Genomic DNA, 16481 nt, shown 5'->3' with positions numbered 1-16481 from the left:
TCCCATGGTGTGCAGTCATCGGGGTAGCGGACGCAGTCCCTGAAGCATGTGGTGTGTGAGCGCGGGGAAGGGGAAGGGAGCTGGCTGTAATGGAATTCTCCATGGAATGAAAGCGGGGGTGAGCCCAGGAATTATTGAACTGCAGCTCCACAGGAATCTGCAAGCATCTATGGGTAGTCTACACTACGGGATTATTCCAATTTTACATAAAATCGGTTTTTGTAAAACAGACTGTTACTAAAGTCGAGTGCACGCGGCCACACTAGCACATTAATTCGGAGTTTGTGCGTCCATGTACTTGAGGCCTAGCGATCGATTTCCTGAGCGTGCACTGTGGGTAGCTATTCGTAGCTATCCCATAGTTCCCACAGTCTCCTCTGCCCCTGGAATTCTGGTTGAGATCCCAGTGCCTGATGGGGCAAAAAACATTGTCGTGGTGTGTTCTAGTGTTACAGCCTCACCCCTGTTTTTTTGTTGTGTGTGTGTTTCCCTGTTGAAAGCATCCGGGGGGCAGACAAACAACATTTTGCACCTTTTCCCCTGGAGGAAATGTGCAAACACCATAGCACAGCAAGCATGGACTCTGCTCAGATCGAGACCTCAGTGTGACGTTGTAAACACCTCGGCATTCTTGTGCAGTCTATGCTGAACCAGGACCTGCAAAGCCAGGCGAGGAGGAGGCGAGGCTACGGGCAGCGCGGCGACGAGAGTGATGAGGACATGGACACAGAATTTCTCAAACCGTGGGCCCCTGCACTTTGGGAGATCCTGCTGGTAATGGGTAGGTTCTAGCCATTGAATGCCGATTTTTGGGCCGGAAACAAGCACAGACTGCGTGGGACTGCATAGTTTTGCAGATTTGGGATGATTCACAGTGGCGACTGCGAAACTTTCCCTAATGCGTAAGGGCAGATTTCATGAACTTTGTGACTTGCTTTCCCCTGCCCTGAAAAGCCATAATACCAAGATGAGACAGACCCTCACATTGAGAAGCGAGTTGGCAATAGACCTCTGGAAGCTTGCAATGCACAAGACAGTACTGGTCAGGTCGGGAAATCAATTTGAGTGGGAAAATCTACTGTGGGGGCTGCTGTGATGCGAAGTAGCCAAAGCAATCATTAAGCTGCTGCTACAAAGGTTGTGACTCTGAGGAAAATGTGCGGTCTATAGTGGATGGCTTTGCTGTATTGGGAATTCCATAACTGTTGAGGGGGGGGGGGGAATAGATGGAACCTCATATCCCTATTCTTGGCCCGGAGCACCAGGACACAGTATGTAAACCGCGAAGGTACTTATTTTCAATAGGTGCTGCAAGACTGGTGGATCTAACAAGGACGTTTCACACATCCACGTGGGATGACGCAGGAAGGGTTCATGACGCTTGCATCTTCAGGAACACTACTCTGTTTAAACGGCTGCAGCAGGGAATTACTTCCCAGAACAGAAAATAACAGTTGGGGATGTTGAAATGCTGTAGTTATCCTGGGGGACCAGCCTACCCTTGATGCCATGGCTCATGAAACCATACACAGGCAGCCTGGACAGTAGTCAGGAGCTGTTCAACAGGCTGAGCAAGTGCAGAATGGTGGTAGAATGTGCATTTGCCCTTTAAAGGGCGCGCTGGTGCACATTACTGACTCGCTCAGACCTCAGCCAAACCAATGTCTCCGTTTGTTATTGCTTGCTTGCTGTGTGCTCCACAATCTCTGTGAGAGGTAAGGGGGGACCTTTATGGCAGGGTGGGAGGCTGAGGCATAATCACCTGGCGGCTGATTACGTGCAGCCAGACACATAGGGCTGATTAGAAGCACACACGAAGCGGTGCGCATCAGAGAGCTTTGTAAAACGAGTTTCATCACAGGCCAGGGTACGTGTGACTGGCTGTGTTTGTTTCCCTTGATTGAGAACACCCCCCTTGATTGACTCCTCCCTGTAAGCAAACCCCCCCCCGCTTCGTATTACAGCTTGCTTAAGGAAATAAAGTCACTATCGTTTTAAAAATCATGTATTCTTTATTAAAAAGTCATTATAAAAAGAGGGAAGAGAACTGACAAGGTATCCCGGGTGTGGTTTGGGAGGAGGATAGGAGGAAGGAAAAGGCCACTAAAAAAATATTTCAAAGTAATGACAGCCTTTTGGTTGGGCTGGTCCACGGGGCTGGAGGGGTGGTGCACGAAGCCTTCCCCATGCGTTCTTACGACGTCTGGTGAGGAAGATATGGAACGATGTGCGGTGAGTGTGGAGTGGTTACACAGGGGCTGCAGCGGCACTCCTGTGACCCCTGCTGCTGTTCCTGAAGCTCACCAGACGTCGGAGGATGTCAGTTTTGATCACGCAGCAGCCTCCAGCGTTGCAATCCCGCCCACGCTGATCTTCCTGCCACACCTCTGACTTCTCTGACACCACCTCTCATCTCGAGCCTCTCTCCTCTCTCCATTGTCCCTCCTGTCCTCACGTTCACTGGCATCTTTTCCTGGTATTTGATACCACGTCCTTCACTCATTCAGATGAGCTCTTTCATTGCAAGGGTTATTTCCATGATTTCCGAGAACATTTTTCGTTCTCGAGTCTTTTTTTCCCTCCGCCATATCTGAAATAAGCCTTCGGGATGGAATAGAGAGGCTTGAAAAATTGCAGCTGCATGAGGGAGGTAAAAAAAAAAGGGAAGAAGTTTAAAAAGATACATTTTACAGAACAATGGTTATACTCTTTCACAGTGTGAACAACACTATTCCACCTTACATAGCACATGTGTGTTCACTAACAAGGTCGCATTTTTGCATCTTAATATTGAAGTGCCTGCGGCTCTGGTGTTAGAGATCTCACAACGCAGGTCCGGGCAGCGAAGAATTCAGCTTGCATGTGGCCATGGTAAGCCATTGTCTTTCGGCTTCTGCAGCCTTCATATACACAGTCCCTCCTTTCCCCAAATACCAAGCAAATCCCGTTCAGTACTGCTTCTTTCCTGTTAACATGCAGCAGCAGAAACACCCCCCCCCATCCATTCTCTGGATGATCGCTTTACCCTCCCCCACCGCGGTGGCTGGTATCATGGAAGATCACTACTAATCACCCCCCTTCCCCCCACCGCGATGGCTGTAGCAGGGAAGATCCCTGCTAGCAAATGCAAAAAAGCTCAGTGCCATTACCCCCCCTTCCCTCCCCCCGCTTGGCTACCTGCAAGGAAGTGTTTCTTTTGAAGCAACAGGCAAACAGCCAGTAAGAATGGCCATCTCTGTCCCTTAATTAAATTCCTGAATTTCAAACCAGTGTTTCCATGAATGATATCACTCTCCTGAGGATAACACAGCGAGATAAAAGAACGGATGTTGCTTGAATGCCAGCAATCACGGGACATACTACGCAGCTAGCTTTGTCATGCAATGATACCAGATTACTTGCTACATGCATGGCGTGGTCAAGTGTCCTACCATGGTGGACGGAATAAGGCTGCCTTGCCCAGAAACTTAACTTCGCAAAGGCTTTTGGAGTATCTCCAGGAGAGCTTCATGGAGATATCCTGGAGGATTTCTGCTCCATCCCAGACATGTTAACAACTTTCCAATAACTGTACTGGCCGCGAATGTGTCCCAAGTCCTCAGGCAAATCAATTATTAAAAACACTTGCTTTTAAACCATGTTTATATTTACAAAAGTACACTCACAAGGTCGCTTCCATGGCTTCATTGTCTGGGCTACTGGCTTGGGAGGGCTGGAGGGTAATTCTGTCTGGAAGATAAAGCTCCTGCCATGTGGAGGAGAATGGACTGCTGTGGTGCTCTCTGCAAGCTCGTCCTCTCCTCCTCTCATCTTCCCCGTCCGCAGAATCCTCCATGCTGAGATTACCACCTCCACCTCGGAATCCACGACAGGGTGCGGTAGTGGTGAACCCCCCCTAGAATTTTGCATGCAGCTCAGCGTAGAAGCAGCATGTTTTCGGCCCTGCCCCGGACCTTCCGTTTGCTTCTTTGGTTTTCTGGTAGGCTTATCTGAGCTCCTTAACTTTCACTCTGCACTGCACTGAGTCCCTGGCTTTCTCCATCATAGGCTTGAACATTTTTTTAGATTTTTTTTCATTTCGTCTTTTGGAACAGAGTTCTGTTAGCACTGAATCCTCTCCCCATATAGCGATCAGATCCAGTACCTCCTGTGCGGTCCATGCTGGAGCTCTATTTCAATTCTCAGGAGACTGCATTGTTACCCGTGCTGATGAGCTCTGCGTGGTCGCCTGTGCTGGTGAGCTCTCCACGCTGGCCAAACAAGAAATGAAATTCAAAAGTTCGCTTGGCTTTTCCTGTCTACCTGGCCAGTGCATCTGAGTTCAGATTGCTGTCCAGAGCAGTCACAGTGCTGCACTGTGGGATACCGCCTGAAGGCCAATACCGTCGATTTGTGGCCACACTAACCCTAATCCGATATGGTAATACCGATTTCAGCGCTACTCCTCTCATCAGGGAGGAGTACAGAAACCGGTTTAAAGAGCCCTTTATATCCATATAAAGGGCCTCGTTGTGTGGACGGGTGCAGCGTTAAATCAGTTTAACTCTGCTGAAATTGATATAAACGTGTAGTGTAGACCAGGCCGCAGAAGCCCCATTGTGTCCTGTTGCGTCTCTCTCTCCAACTCCAGGGCCTTTGTCCTACCTTTTTCCTTCTGCCTATAGTCTGCAGTGTTTATTCTCCAGGCCCTGTGCTCATGGTCTGATGCAGTGGTGGCTTGCAGGATCTTGGTGAACATGTCATCCCAAGTCCTCTTCTTTCTCCTCTTTACCTGGCTCAGGCATTCCACGGGTGTGGAGGGGAAACCTGCCAGGCTCCTACCACAGCACCAGCAGCTAAAACCCATGGAGGTGCTACCATTGTCAGTATTGTCACAACAGAAAGTGAAAGTTCAGGTTCAAAACTCCCCCCTTCCCTTGCTCCCCTGAAGTTTTAAACAAGACCTGCTTATTGACACTTCTGCTTCGGAGAGCTTGTTCCCGGTGCCACACACAGAACCAGCCGTGGGACGTGGGGCCTGCCAGGGGTGAGGGAAAAGAGGAGGGAATTGCTGGGTTGAATGGAACTCTGAGTATAGGGCAGTGGCACTGAATCCTGGCACCATGTTCCACTGGCAGAGGTGATTTTAGCTGATGTCTCAGTCCTGAGGGTTACAAAGGCACAGAAAGCACAGCTGCTGCTGGGGTCCTTAAGCCACTCAGGTCCCTATGCTGCTAGCCTGGGCACTGCCATGGTGCCAGCTGAAGTTATCACCGACTGATGTGGGAAAATGTCTTCCTGCTGAGGAAGAAATAAAGCTGCTATCCCTGGAAACCTTCAGGAGAGGATTGCAGAGTATTTCCATGGAAGCTTCATCAAGATCTGCAGGAGGATTCACAGGACATCCCTGTGCACATAGACAAGCTGCTTCACATGGCCCCCTCCCATCTAACTCTTCAAGAGAATGAAAAGCCGATAACAACTCTACCTATCTTTGTTGTACCACTTCCGCCTGTAGTACATCAATGCAAATGGATCTCTGTGTCCAGCTAAGTTGGGAGAACCATCACTGCCATGGGACATACATGCACACACTTACCCAAGATTCCTTCCCCTTCATCAGGCTCACCCGTACTCCACTGACAGGTCTGCTGGACTGCGGTAGAGCCTCAAACAGGTCCTGGCTCGTGACACAGGTGGACTTCCTGGTCTCATGTCCCCCTGCCTGCTCCTCCTTGTCATCCTTGCTGCGACTCAGGCTCCTTGGAGGTATCCCTGCTGCTGTGGGGATGATCGGGGGTCTCTGCCAAGCATGGCAAGCAGCTCTTTGTAAAAGTGGTAGGTCTGCAGCTCAGCTCCAGAGCAACTGTTGGCCTCCCTGGCCTTGTGGTACATGCCGCAGTTCCTTCACATTCATGTGGTGCTGCTGCAGGTCATACAATCATAGAAGATTAGGGTTGGAAGAAACCTCAGGAGGCATTATGGGATTATACTCCATATTCTCTATGAAAATATGTTTGTGATAGGAATATGACGTAAGATGTATGTAACGGCCTTGGCCGGGGCTGAGCCCTTGGGTAGGGCCGGGCGGCAAACGAACAGGTTTCGGGGCTCCGGCCCTTTGGGGCAGGGCAGAGCTACAAGCAGCGCAGGGGCTCCGGCCCTTTGGGGCAGGGCAGAGCTACAAGCAGCGTAGGGGCTCCGGCCCTTTGGGGCAGGGCAGAGCTACAAGCAGCGCAGGGGCTCCGGCCCTTTGGGGCAGGGCAGAGCTACAAGCAGCGCAGGGGCTCCGGCCCTTTGGGGCAGGGCAGAGCTACAAGCAGCGCAGGGGCTCCGGCCCTTTGGGGCAGGGCAGAGCTACAAGCAGCGCAGGGGCTCCGGCCCTTTGGGGCAGGGCAGAGCTACAAGCAGCGCAGGGGCTCCGGCCCTTTGGGGCAGGGCAGAGCTACAAGCAGCGCAGGGGCTCCGGCCCTTTGGGGCAGGGCAGAGCTACAAGCAGCGCAGGGGCTCCGGCCCTTTGGGGCAGGGCAGAGCTACAAGCAGCGCAGGGGCTCCGGCCCTTTGGGGCAGGGCAGAGCTACAAGCAGCGCAGGGGCTCCGGCCCTTTGGGGCAGGGCAGAGCTACAAGCAGCGCAGGGGCTCCGGCCCTTTGGGGCAGGGCAGAGCTACAAGCAGCGCAGGGGCTCCGGCCCTTTGGGGCAGGGCAGAGCTACAAGCAGCGCAGGGGCTCCGGCCCTTTGGGGCAGGGCAGAGCTACAAGCAGCGCAGGGGCTCCGGCCCTTTGGGGCAGGGCAGAGCTACAAGCAGCGCAGGGGCTCCGGCCCTTTGGGGCAGGGCAGAGCTACAAGCAGCGCAGGGGCTCCGGCCCTTTGGGGCAGGGCAGAGCTACAAGCAGCGCAGGGGCTCCGGCCCTTTGGGGCAGGGCAGAGCTACAAGCAGCGCAGGGGCTCCGGCCCTTTGGGGCAGGGCAGAGCTACAAGCAGCGCAGGGGCTCCGGCCCTTTGGGGCAGGGCAGAGCTACAAGCAGCGCAGGGGCTCCGGCCCTTTGGGGCAGGGCAGAGCTACAAGCAGCGCAGGGGCTCCGGCCCTTTGGGGCGGGAGCTCAGGCACCCACGTCTGCCTTCTCCGGCGGCCTCCTTCTAAAACTGAGGGCTGGGACCGGGTTTTTATACTTCCTGTCCTGCCCCCTGACTTCCTGGGGCGGGAACAGGCAGATGGGGGCCTTGAAACTTCCGGTCCGCCTTGACTTCCTGGGGGCGGGGATAGGCGGCCGGGCCTCTGCCCGGGACTGCAGGGTTCCTAGCCTATTCCCTGTCTCAGGAGCGTGGGGGAGGGGACCCCCCTCGCTACAATGTACTTTAAGCAAGATGGACCATGTAAGGTATCCTTGGAAAGCTTATGATTTACTGAATATGATTATCCTATTTGTATGCATGTATCATTTCTGCATCTGAAGTTAGGAATATGATTATGTATCTATATTTCAGCTACGCTACTTTGGGTAATGCCCCCTGCTAACACTTCAAGTACAACAATGGAAAAGCCTGACCGTGCTGATGGCCCATCAGCACGAGACAATGAACTGTAAAAGAGCTTAGTCTTACTGTGAACCTGGGGTCAGCCTATGAAGAATGGCTACAGAGGCCCTACAGAGGCATGTGACCATGTCATCTGATACTGGAACCCATCTTGAATTCTGTACTTTTCCATGAGAAGCTGGGAGGGAGGGGGAATACCATCAGATTAGGTCTGAATAAAGACTGGGAGTGATTGGGTCATTACAAAACCTAAACTTAATTTCCCCAGTACTAATTTCTCCCTACTGTTACTCACACCTTCTTGTCAACTCTCTGTAATGGGCCACTCTCTTACCACTTCAAAAGTTATTTTTCCTCCCTTGGTATCCTGTTGTTAATTGATTTATCTCATTAGACTGATCTCACATTTGGTAAAGCAACCCCCATCCTTTCATGTATTTATACCTGCTCCTGTATTTTTCACTTCATGCATCCAATGAAGTGGGTTTTAGCCCATGAAAGCTTATGCCCAAATAAATGTGTTAGTCTCTAAGGTGTCACAAGGACTCCATGTTGTTTTTACCAATTCGTTGAACTTTTTACTTTTGGAATCGCTATACTTTGTTAAGTAACCTTTCACTGGCTCTCACTCTGAACACCTCTCAGTGCTATGTTGGAAGCTGGGGCGTGCTGCTCTTTGGAAGCAGTGTGTCTGTAAGTACTGGGAGGCACCAAGGAGATGTTCAGAGGGCTTGGCAGTTAGAGTGTGCTTACTGCCAACCTGCAGAGGGACAGCGGCACCTGGGCTGGGAGAGGCATGCTTGGGTTGCTGGTGGGGTCAGAAAGCTGAACAGGCACAGCCTGGGTAGCCTGGGAAGTGTCACACCCAGCCCTCACAGAGCTGCATCCCCTTTCTGGGATGTCTGCCCTTCCCCTGTGATGTGGGATCCTGCTGATGAGATGGACACAGAGTCACACAGATTGGAAGTAGGTAGACACAATGCGTGCACATACACACATACAAACACATCGGATACACGTATGCGCACACACAGTCCTGACACACACATTGGATACACACAAACACACACACCAGATACATGTATGCACATACACGCACCCCTCACACACACATTGGATACACACACAGAGAGAATATCAGAAAAAATATGCAAACACATGCACACAATGGTGAGCACACACCCCCCACACACATTGTGTGGTTACTGCTCATTTCTTCCCCTTCCACAGCTCTTCTGGGAAAGAATGCCCCTGAACAGCTGCAAGCTGGGGCCTGGCCGGCAGCTGCGGCTGAGCTCCCAGAGCAGCCCAGTTCAGCACGGGGCTGGGGAGCTCACACCGAACGCTGGGAATTGGGCACGTTGTCAATTGCTGCTCCTACTTGGCTAATATAAAACTAACTATACCCAGAGTCCAGCTGTGCCCCAGATCCGCCTGCTACCCAGAGACGGTCCTTCCCTGGCTGGCCTGCTGCCACTACTCTAACAGGGCTGCTAGCAATGCCCCCCTTGCCCTGTGATCAGCTCCATGGCCCTGGTGTGTGTGCACTAGGACTGGGCACTTTACCCCTTCAAACTAAACTGCTTCCTGCAAGCCAGACCTGGGGAGGCCAGGCGTCCGGCTAGAGATGGCCAGACACAGTCCTGCCATGGCTGGGTACTGCTAGTGCAGCAGAGATCATGCTGAGGCTGGGGTGTGTGTGCCAAGCATGTGTGTGTGTGCCCATGTATGTGTGTGTGTGTGTGTGTGTGTGTGTATCTGAGACTGTGTATGGCGCTGTGTGCATGTGTGTGTGTGACCGTGTATATACACATCCATGTGTGTGTGCAGTTGTGTGCATGTGTGTTCGTGTATGTGTGCATCCAGTTGTTTGCATGTGTGTGCCCGTGTATGTGTGCATCCATGTGTGTCCGCCATTGAGTGCATGTGCATCCGTGTGTGTATACCTGTGTGCATACGTGTGTAGCAAGGGCAGCTGGGGACACGAGGGGGCCAGAGGGTCAGCACACTTCCCCTCTGTAGTCCAGAGGGAGGCAGGAGCAATATCAGTGCCTGTCCTGTCCTCAGGGTGAGTCTCCCTCTCCCTCCACGGCTCTCGCTGAACCTACACATAGTCCCACCCCTACGTCCTGCGAGCACCCATGTTGTCCCATCTCCTTCAGGCTGGGTAAGCAGTGATGTGGCCTTGGCACCCTGCCCCCAGCTGGTGAGTTTCCAGCTCTGCTCTCCAGCCGGACGTGATGGAGCAGAAGCAGTGGGAGCAGCTGAGCGAGGTGGCTTTGGCCTGCCTGGCCAGGGGAGCCATGTGGCTGACGTGGGAGCCTTGCTCCTCCAGCATGGCCATCTCCCTGTTCATTGCTGCTGCTTGCTGCCCTCTCGCCTCCCCTTGCAGCTAGGTTGCAGCTGCCCATCCCTCCAGAGGGCCCCCGACCCTCCTCCTCCCCCGTCACTCTGCATCAGGGGCGGGGAGCAGCCTGTCCCGTGCATCTTGCAGGGATTAGATAACTTTGGTGGCTCCCATTGGGCTCGGCTCGTGGGAGGCACGAGCTTCAGGCAGCAGCAGATGCCACAGTGCACAGGGCTGGGGAGCAGTGAGGCGCTGAGCTGTACAGGACACGTGCTGATGGAGCGTGTATCTGGGTCCTGTTGCTGCTGGGGAAGGACACATGGCACTAGACCAGGGAGTCGACCAGGGGGAGCCCCAAGGTCAGAGATTCTTGTTGCAGCCAGGACTGAGTTGTAAGTGTAAGTGGGGGAATGGTCCCGCTATTGTGGGGAACTTTCCTGGCTTATACATGACCCTGGTAGAATGGACTGGCTCAAGGATCTGAGTCCTCACTCCCACTCCCTTTACCCAGAGGCCTGTCTGACCTTGAGGGTTCCCCTCCCACTCTCCTGTGGTAGAGTCCTTGTAACCCCGACAAGGCTGGGCCCAGGATTCCTGAGGGGCTCCACCCCCAACCTTGTCATGGTCCCGTAGGGCAGGGGCAAGGGTGTCCCCACTCCGGGGTGCTCTCTGCTCTGGATGCTTCCCTGACCCACTGATCATCACATACAGTTCAAAGTAAGTACAATTTATTAAACAGCATTCAATTACAAAAATCAGGAGAAAAAGGGAACCCCGTCACCCTACTCCGTGGCACGGGGACATCACAACCAGTGACTCTGGCATGTAAGGGCAGTTCACAGTCCGTCCCTCACATGGCCCCAGCACTGCTGCTGCTCTGCCTCCAGCTCCCTGGGCTGCTTCTCTGGCCCCTCTGGCTCTGGTTGCTGCAGCTCTGCTCCCAGGACTGACCAGCTGCTCCCTGGGCTGGTTCTCTCTGGCTCCTGCTCTCTCCTTAGCGTGACCTGCGGGGGCCCAGGCAGTTCCAGTTCTCACGGAAGATGGGACCCCCACAGCCTTCTGACTCCCTCATTAGGCTGCCCACCCTGTCAATCAGACTGACCTGGAGCACTGGCCTCCCCCCATTGCCCCTGGGGACTGTCAGTCTCAGGGTCCTGGTTTCCCATTGACCCTTCCCCTTCCTTTTGGTACTGGGAACTAGCCAACCATACCCGCCACTGAGTTTTAGTAAGGGGACAACAGTCCCCTTACATAAGGACCAGCTGCTGCTGAGATGGGCCCTGCTGGGCAGGGCCCATGATGCAAAGGGAGCTGTGAGTTTTGGCCCTCACGCCACATGTCATGTGCCATGGGGAGGGGGAGGATGACCCATTACCATTTGTCTATAATAACAGTTATATTAATATCCTGGGTTCCATCCCCAGTGGTGTGAGGGAGCGTGGTACAGTGGTTAGAGAAAGGGGCTAGTCAGTAGCAATCCCTGATTCGAGCGCTTAGAGCAAAGGACTGGGAATCAGGACTCCTGGGTTCTTTACCTGCCTTTGTGAGAGGAGTGGTGTCTCGTGGTTGGAGCAGGAAGCGCTGGAAGTCAAGACTCCTGGGTTCTATTGCTAGTCCTGTCACTGACTCTGTGTGGGGCTTGGTCAGGCCACTTCCCTGCTTCGTGCTTCCATTTCCTCCTCTCTAGGATGGTCGGTGTTACTGACCTGCCTTGGGCAATTCTGCTAACGTGGCTGGAGGGTGATTGCTCTGAACTGTCCAGTGGACAGAGCCATGGAGAGGCCAGTTTGCTTTGTGGATTGATCTCACTGACTCAAGATGTCAAGTGATTTGAGCAGCACATGGGTTTTCTCTGTGATCGCCCCACGCTGAATATGAGCCTAGCTAATCCCCCTCGGGAACCAGGGAATAAAACATGGTGCTTCTCATCCCCACGGCACTGGCTCATCTTCCTCGGTCGCTCTCCACTTTTGAAGGCTGTGCACTGGCTGGTTTGGAGTGAGCAGTGTATCTGGGCAGTCAGTTCCTAGTGGAAAGGGCCCAGAGCCCACACCCCTAGCAATCGCTTGTTCCCAGGACGGCTTTCTCCAATGAGTGGTTGCCCATCTCTGGACCCGGCAGGGGAGAAGAAAGCCAGATCAGCACTGCCTGGGGGAATGCTCAGTGCCCTTCCCCATGGCAATGGGTGCTGGGTGGGGGAGGGTGTCTCCCCAAATCTGTGTCTTTTTACCAGTGGTGCGGGAATGTGTGAGAGACGTGTAAGTGCTTGGCACATGGCTGTTCTGCTGAAGGTGAGAAGGGCTCTCTATCACTGCAATAGCAAACCCATGGTACCACGCCTCAGAGCCCAGATCAATTGACTCGGTCTTGTGGAGCTTGGCTTGAGAAGCTAAAAATAGCAGTGTAGACGTTTGATCTTGAGCTGTACCCTGGGCTTTTAGACCCACTCCCTCATGGGGTTGTGACCCTGGGCTCCAGCCACAGTCTAAACATCTCCACTGCAATTTTTAGCCCCACAGCCCAAACCTTGTGATCCCAAGTCAACTGGTCTGGGCCAGCTGAGACTGTGCTGGGTCTGTTATTGCAGTGTGAACATACGCATAAAGATCTGCTCTAGCTCAACCAGACTTGCTAGTCGCAGGGCAGGAACCTCTGGGTGGTGCTTTGCAGGAGCTCCAGTTGGATGGGTAGAACAGTCCCTTCTAGCGTTAATATCTATTAAGCATGCCATGGCTCTGGGCAGTGCTGCTAGAGCCCTGCGGCCTCTAGGTGTGTCTATAAAATACATAGTAACATTGATTGCAAACCTGAGCCACAGAGGGAAGGGACTTGGCCAAACTTGCAGAGGTGGGAACAGAACCCTGGTAAATGGACCTCTCTGCTGTCAGATGGGTAATATGGAGCTAACTCACTTGTGCAATCTACTATATGGAGAGTGGTCTGGGATGGGTGCATGCACATGTGACCCCCTCCCCCCCCCGCTCCATTCTGAATGTGTGATTCACCCCATCCCAGCACCCATTACACTCTGTTCTGAGATGTGCAGGGCCCAATTCTGCGCCTAGTGAAGTCAATGGGAATCACTCTCCTTGTTTTCACTGGAGGTGGCCAAGGCCCTGACACCAACACTGTTACAGCTGGAGTAAGAGTCTGTGCAACATGGTTGGTTGGAGGCCAGCCAACGGGCCAGCTGCCCTGGATTCCGCAAGAGCAGAAAAAGAGAAAAAACGAGAACAATCCACAGCCCTGAGCAAGACCATTTAAAACAAGAGCCACAGCTTTATTTGAGCCAACAAGCCGGTTTTGCTTTCTTTACAAAAGGACAGAATGTTTGCTCTTAGTACAAAACAAAATGAACCAATATTAAATCTAGGGGCTGTACAAATAGGTCCTTTGGAGTTCAAGACATTACAAAATTCCAAACGCAATACAAATTTCCTCTGCAAAATAGTGAAGCTTCCCCATAAAGGGCTCTCTAGGCCAACAGTCGTAGAGTGGGATTCCAAAAATAGTTGCCTGGCTTTCCTTGAAAAGAAAACACAAATAATTGCATTGCATAGCCTTTAAAAGTTATTGCTTGTATAGAAGTGTTTAGGGACGGAATCAGGAACTGGTGGGCAAGGTTCTACAAAGATCTTCGAAAAAACAAAAAAGGGCCACAGTAAATATGCAATTCCTTGGTTAAATTCTTGGTTTAATAACCAGAAAATGGGCACAGAGGCAGCAGAGGGAGAATAAATTAAATAAATAATGTCTAATAAATAATCATGGAGCAACAGCACTGCAAAAACCTACATGCATTTCCCCACAAAGCTAAACTCCAACTAGACACTTTAAAGTTGATTGGGAAACAAGCAGGTTATTTAGCACGTTCCACATTTTCTGTAAAAAGGAAAGAAAATACATTAGACCCAGTTAAATAATAAATAAGACAGGAATTTAAGACACACTTATTTTGGCAGGATCTGTTTTCACAACACAGGGTATGATAAATATAATGCAAACCAGAGTAAAGCATTTGCTCTGGCCATATGTCTATGGTTGAGTTTAAAACTCTTTTTAATGATTATGTCCAAGTTTTAGCACAACTAAGACTCTTCTGCAAGGTAAAGAGTCTGACAGTTTGGAGTCTTCTGTTTCTCCGCAGGTTACATGGAACTGCACCACATGTTTCTGCACATGGTCTCAGACATGGCCTTAAAAGGGTTTCATGCTCTGATAATCTCATGCTGGTTTTGATCGACACAAAAAGTCCTGCGGGACTGGATTTCACTGGGGAGGGGAGATCAGCAGCCTCGCGACAGGAATAGATGTGGGAGGCGATTTGATTTCCTTGACGCTTTGAACCTGGGCTGATCTTCTAGTGCCTGATTGAGAGGGGGACGGTGAAGACAAAGTGTCCAGGATTTCAAGCTTGTTTTCTCCATTGAGTTAGACACTTCAGGAGGGAATAATAGTTCTGTTCCTCCTAGGAGTACAGGGAAAGTTTGGGAGCTGGGAGGATATCAAACACATTGAAGAGCTGGCTGGGAGAACCCGTCACCACATATGTCTTTTTGCACATTTATTTTAGTGTTGTCTGTAACTGGTTCAGATAATCGCCACCTTCCCCAGCCAGTACAGCCACAGCTGGACTTGAGAGACCACTAGGGAAAAGCTGAACTGCCTTTCCCAGGAGCACAGTCCATGGGCTCATCATTCAGAACTAAAAACCCTGCATGCTGCCCTCAGAACAGTGGTGATTTATCATGTGGTTGAGTACCCACACTCTGGGAGTATCTTGCATCTAAATTGTGTTAGTGGGATTCCTCAGGATGAAGTCTGGGTGCAAAGGTAGGATTTTGGTGCCAAGACACCCCAAAGAAGTAGCTAAAGCTAATGGCAACAGACAAATAGAAGGTTTGTCCAGTGGCTACTGCACTGATCGTTCTTCGCCCCCTGGCAGGGATGGAGATTTCCGCAGTATCTTTTTCTGGTTCTAGTCTAGCTGTCTGTGTTTGTCTCTCTTTCTTGATTCTTGATTCGAGCTCCTTTGGGAGGCAGTTATGAAACATTGAGCCAAAGCGATCATCCCAGTGTGCTCTTTACGGTCAATAAACGAAGAAGGAGACAGGCATGGAGTTTCCAGGGGCAAACGTGAAAACCAGCAAAATAGCACAACTAAACAATTGTCAAGACAGTGTGAAAAGGGCGAGCTGAGAGTTTCATAGAGGTGTCTCAATGAAACTAGTCCAAAGATCTTTCATACAGCTTTGGAGAAGTGATATCCTCGTCCCAGTCGTGTTCACTCCAGAAACATCTACACTGCCTGGCTGCATTTCTCTTGATTCTCATATGTTCATGTCTACCTGTCATCTTTCTCATTATTCATTAAATATGGCATTGAGCTGGGGCCCAACCACATGATGTGGGTAGGACTCGTAGCTCATGTCTATGGGGAGCTCGTAGCGGGGCACTGTGCTTTGGAAATGAGACGTGTGTCCATGAGCTCCAGCCAGGCTCACCGAAGGGTAGTGGGCCATGAAGGTGTAGGATTTGTCCAGGTCTGGAGACCCATCCTGCTTCAAGGAGAAGTTCCCACTGATGCTCAGGGGAGGTGTCAGAGGCCCTTCATATGGTGGAGTGGTGCAGTCTGGGTGATGGCTCCCAAAGGAAGGATCCACCAAACTTTTGAAGGTGGGAGGCTTTAGATGTAAGAGGTGGGTTTCCATGTTCCCATAGGGGGGGCTTGGCAGTCCCGGGGATTGGTACTGGAAGGTATGGCTGGGTATGGCAGAGTCACACACTGGGGACTTTTCTTCATGCTTCTCAAGGAAGAGGGACTGAGGCCCCAGCTGCAGACAGCCAGCAACTAGGTTACTGGTTGGCTGTGACAAACCTTTGCAAAGCATCTCCACAAAGCCCTTCCCTTCTGGGGTCTGCCCAGTCTCCAGCACCTCAGACAGAGCCCATATGTAATTCCTTGCAAGCCTCAGAGTCTCAATCTTGGACAGCTTCTGAGTCTTGGAGTAACAAGGCATCACCCGCCTCAGATTATCTAGAGCATCATTCAGACCATGCATCCGAGTGCGCTCCCTGGCATTGGCCTTGACCCGTCGGGCCCTGAACCTCTCCAGCCGTGCCTTGGTCATTTTCTTCTTCTTTGGTCCTCTTCTCTTAGGCTTTTCTCCATCCTCCTCCTCTTCCTCGTCCTCGATGCTGTCATGTTCTTCGTTCAAGCCAGCCATCATTTCATAGGGGGCTTGTCTGCTGTCTTCTTCCTTCATTTCATCTTGGGAGCTCAGGGCTTCATCCATCCATGACTGGGAGCTGACAAGCTCTGACATCTCTTTGGGTTTGGCATATGTCTTGGTCATCTCTGATGTCTGCAACAAAGAAACCAGTGGATGTTACTAAGGCCCAAGCCAGGGACTCATTCATCACTTCATATGCATCTGAAATTGAATGCAAGATCACCTTCCAATAACATTAATATTACAGAACAAATCTATGAATGACAGGCAGTATCTATCTCTGCAACTCTCTGTCTCTCTATGTTTTTATTCCATGCCTATCACTGTGGGATCTGGGCACCATGTGCATAGATTTCAGGGGTGTTGACTCCTGCCAGCTGGGAT

The 16481-nt window shown here is 51.6% G+C and overlaps 1 protein-coding gene across 1 annotated transcript; it reads right to left on the bottom strand.

Moving 5' to 3' along the window:
- Window positions 1–15227: 15227 nt before the first annotated feature.
- On the bottom strand, window positions 15228–16220 carry NEUROD4 (neuronal differentiation 4). The gene has a single exon (XM_032770657.1). It carries the CDS (start codon window positions 16218–16220, stop codon window positions 15228–15230), a length of 993 nt encoding a protein of 330 aa, XP_032626548.1.
- Window positions 16221–16481: the final 261 nt, after the last annotated feature.

Source organism: Chelonoidis abingdonii, chromosome 26 (genome assembly GCF_003597395.2).
Source record: "Chelonoidis abingdonii isolate Lonesome George chromosome 26, CheloAbing_2.0, whole genome shotgun sequence".
NCBI classification, from domain to species: domain Eukaryota; kingdom Metazoa; phylum Chordata; order Testudines; family Testudinidae; genus Chelonoidis; species Chelonoidis abingdonii.
This window is presented reverse-complemented; position numbering and strand designations above follow the sequence as displayed.